The following is a 3,339-nucleotide window of genomic DNA, read 5'->3' on the forward strand; positions in this document are numbered from 1 at the left end:
TTAAGCAGCACAAGTGTTTTCAACATTGATAATAATAAGAAATGTTTCTTGAGCAGTAAATCAGTATATTAGAATGATTTCTGAAGGATCATGTGACACTGAAGACTGGAGTAATGATGCTGACAATTCAGCTTTGCATCACAGGAATACATTACATTTTTAAACATTAAAACGGAAAACAGTAATTTCACAGTATTACTGTTTTTACTGTATTTCCTCGTATTTTGATTATAAAAGACTTTTTAAAAAAACAATTACAAAATGACTTAAGTTATAATAAGTATAACTTAGAAAACTTGAAAACATACATTTCATATGTTTTCAAAAAACATATGAAATGTAGTTGCAATAAATGCGTTAAGAATCCGTACAACTGCAGCAGTGGAGGACTATTATTCTGCTGCATGATACTGCAGAAGAACTGATGATGGTACGGTTTGATCTTCGGCTGACCAATCAGCAGAAAGGGGCGTTTAATTCCCGCCCACGTGTAGAAATCGAATATTCAAGCTGTTTATTCATTTTTCCACCCAAGAATGAAAAACAAAAATTTAAGCTGAATTCTCGTTTTTCGTGTTTTGGAAAAAAACTAAAATACGAAAAAGGAGCCGTTTTCTAATTTTTCTACTTTCAATATTAAATCAAAAAACGAATGATCGAATGATACACGGATTGTTTACACTAGTGCTTTTTCGTTTGAAAACTTTTTACTTTTGCTACGGTTATGCCTGTCGTTTACACTGCTCCGCCATTTTAGAGGTCGAAAACTGAGACTTTTGAAAATGCTGCAGACCCCGTTTTAGTATGAAAACTCTGGGGTTGCGTTACGGACCAAAACGGAGACTTTTGAAAGCGATTGCGTGGCTGCCCACATTCTCTCTGCATATCCTTGACGACAGTGTAAACAGTAACATCATGCTCATTGTTGTACCCATAGATATGTATAGGTTGTTTGTCTGATTGTTTGAGGGCCAATCCAGTGCTCTTTGGTCATTGTCAGCTACTCTCAAATCCTGACAGACCACTCTGTGTAACAACACTAGTTGCTAAGTAACATGTTTTTTGACCCCTGACATTCAAACACAATTGCCATGATGAAGAAGTGACTCCCAATAGAACAGCAAACAGACGGACAAGAGCTGGAGGTTATTAGCGATCTAGCTGAGAACCCAACCACCTGTACAATGTAGTCAACCTATCAATGCTTTGCATGAACACAGACATACAGACACAACCAGGCCTCTTACTAAGAACTTGCGTTTCTGCTTCCAGTGAGGGCCCTGGGCATTGGTGTGACGATGAGCCTCCGTCACCATACGAATCAGCTCCCACTCCGAGACGGTGGGCTCAGGCCGATTGTGCAGTGTTTTCACAATCTCCTCTTTCTTTTTCCGTTCCCGGTTTTCCTCGATCAGACGCCTCTTGGCCACACGCTTTGAATCATCCAGCACCACTGCCAGGGACATGAATCACTCGCACAATCACTCATTTAATACTCTCAGTACTAAACAGGAAATGGCAGGCAATGTTATGTAATGTTATTATGCGTAAGAAGATTATAGCAGGTTTTTTCAAAGGCCAGATTTATATATTTATTTTTTGAGAAACAATGTCATTTAAAGACATTTAAAGATTTTTACAGAGACTGCAATCTTACCATCAGATTGTGCTGAATTAATACTTCAGCAGGGTTTATATATTAATAACTACTGAAAAAAATACATACATATATAATATAAAAATTTTAAACATTAGGAAACATTTTCTGTAGTCTTTAGACACTAGTAAGTCTTTTCTAAAATAAAATTAAATAAAATAGAAAAATAAAAAACACCAAATAAAAATATATAATAATAATAATAAGACTTTTTTCTAAAAAAAATTAAAAAAAAATAAAATAAAATGGTCACGCTTTAATTTAAGGTCCAGTTCTCACTATTGACTAACTATTAACTACGACTTTTCAAACTCCTAATTACTGCTTTTTAAAAGTTAGTAAGGTAGTTGTTAAGTTTAGGTATTAGGTAGGATTAGGGATGTAGAATATGGTCATGCATAATATGTGCTTTATAAGTACTAATAAACAGCCAATTTGCTAGTAATATGCATCCTAATAAGCAACTAGTTAATAGTGAGAATTGGTCCCAATACTACATAAATATTAAATATAAATATACTAAATAAAATAAAATAAAATAAAATGTGTTAGTCTGTAGTCCTTTTTATTAACTTAATATAAAAAAAACGTAATCTACAGTATGTCTTCATTTAGCCAAGCAAACGTGTGTGTGTGTGTGTGTGTGTGTGTGTGTGTATATGTGTGTTTGTGTGAACACTCACAGTCAATGGCCATGCCCACCGAGATGCACTTCTTGAAGCGGCACAGCTGGCACTGGTTGCGAGTGATTTTATCAATGATGCAACAGCTGTCATATTTGCAGGAATAGGAAGGGTGAAGATTCTTCTGTATTGTCCTCCTAAAGAAACCCTGGGAGAAGAAGAAAGCAGATTAATGCGCAAGTACAGACTGATTATGATTATCAAGCGGTTCAGGGGTTGGAAATCTCACCTTGCAGCCCTCACATGTGATGCAGCGGTAATGGTAGCCGGTGGCCTTGTCCCCGCATACCACACATGGCTCATCTTTCTCCAGGTAGCTGGGAACATACCCTGGAACAGAGATGATGTTCACTAGAAGAGGAGGAGGAGATGGACTGTTACAACAGAACACACACACATACACACCCACACCATGCTTTATGGGGACATTTCATAGACGTAATGGTTTTTATACTGTCCAAACTTTCTATTTTCTATCCTCATACCCTAACCCTACCCCACACGCAAAACATCTCTCATTATTATATTTTTAAAAAACTTCATTTTAAACTATTTTCCTCATTGAGACCAAATAAAATGTCCTCACAATGTCAAAAATGACTGATATTACCATCCTTGAGGGGACATTTGATACCCATAATGTAGGGAATACCAGGAACACACACACACACACACACACTACCTCTACAACCCTGAGATACTATTTCACCAACACTGACTGTCATATTGTTAATAACTCCTTTTGTGTTCTGGGAAGTCATAAGCGTTTCGAGAATCACAAGTGTGAGGAGATGATAACAGTATTTTTAGTTTATTCCAAAAAGATCTGTGGACAATGTTGGACTGTGAACTCAATTAAACTGACCAAACACAGACATGTTGTCTGTTTCAGAAAAATACTTAAAAATGTATATTGTGTATATGTATATATATATATATATATATATATATATATATATATATATATATATATATATATATATATATATGTGTGTGTGT

General features: G+C 35.6%; 1 protein-coding gene across 5 annotated transcripts in view; it reads right to left on the minus strand.

Moving 5' to 3' along the window:
- Nucleotides 1-3,339, minus strand: part of thraa (thyroid hormone receptor alpha a) — a 42,949-nt gene that overhangs the window by 8,413 nt on the left and 31,197 nt on the right. For 3 of the 5 annotated variants that reach the window (XM_016293351.1, XM_016293350.1, XM_016293352.1), the window contains 3 exons: nt 2,570-2,691; nt 2,341-2,488; nt 1,248-1,453 (listed from right to left, as the gene is read on the minus strand). In XM_016293351.1, coding sequence (XP_016148837.1) covers nt 1,248-1,453; nt 2,341-2,488; nt 2,570-2,691 — 476 coding nt within the window. The remainder of the gene's footprint in view (nt 1-1,247; nt 1,454-2,340; nt 2,489-2,569; nt 2,692-3,339) is intronic. The other 2 variants (XM_016293354.1, XM_016293355.1) reach the window with 1 other exon arrangement.

The sequence above is a fragment of the Sinocyclocheilus grahami genome, unplaced genomic scaffold, assembly GCF_001515645.1.
Source record: "Sinocyclocheilus grahami isolate Dianchi unplaced genomic scaffold, SAMN03320097.WGS_v1.1 scaffold302.1, whole genome shotgun sequence".
NCBI classification, from domain to species: Eukaryota; Metazoa; Chordata; class Actinopteri; order Cypriniformes; family Cyprinidae; genus Sinocyclocheilus; species Sinocyclocheilus grahami.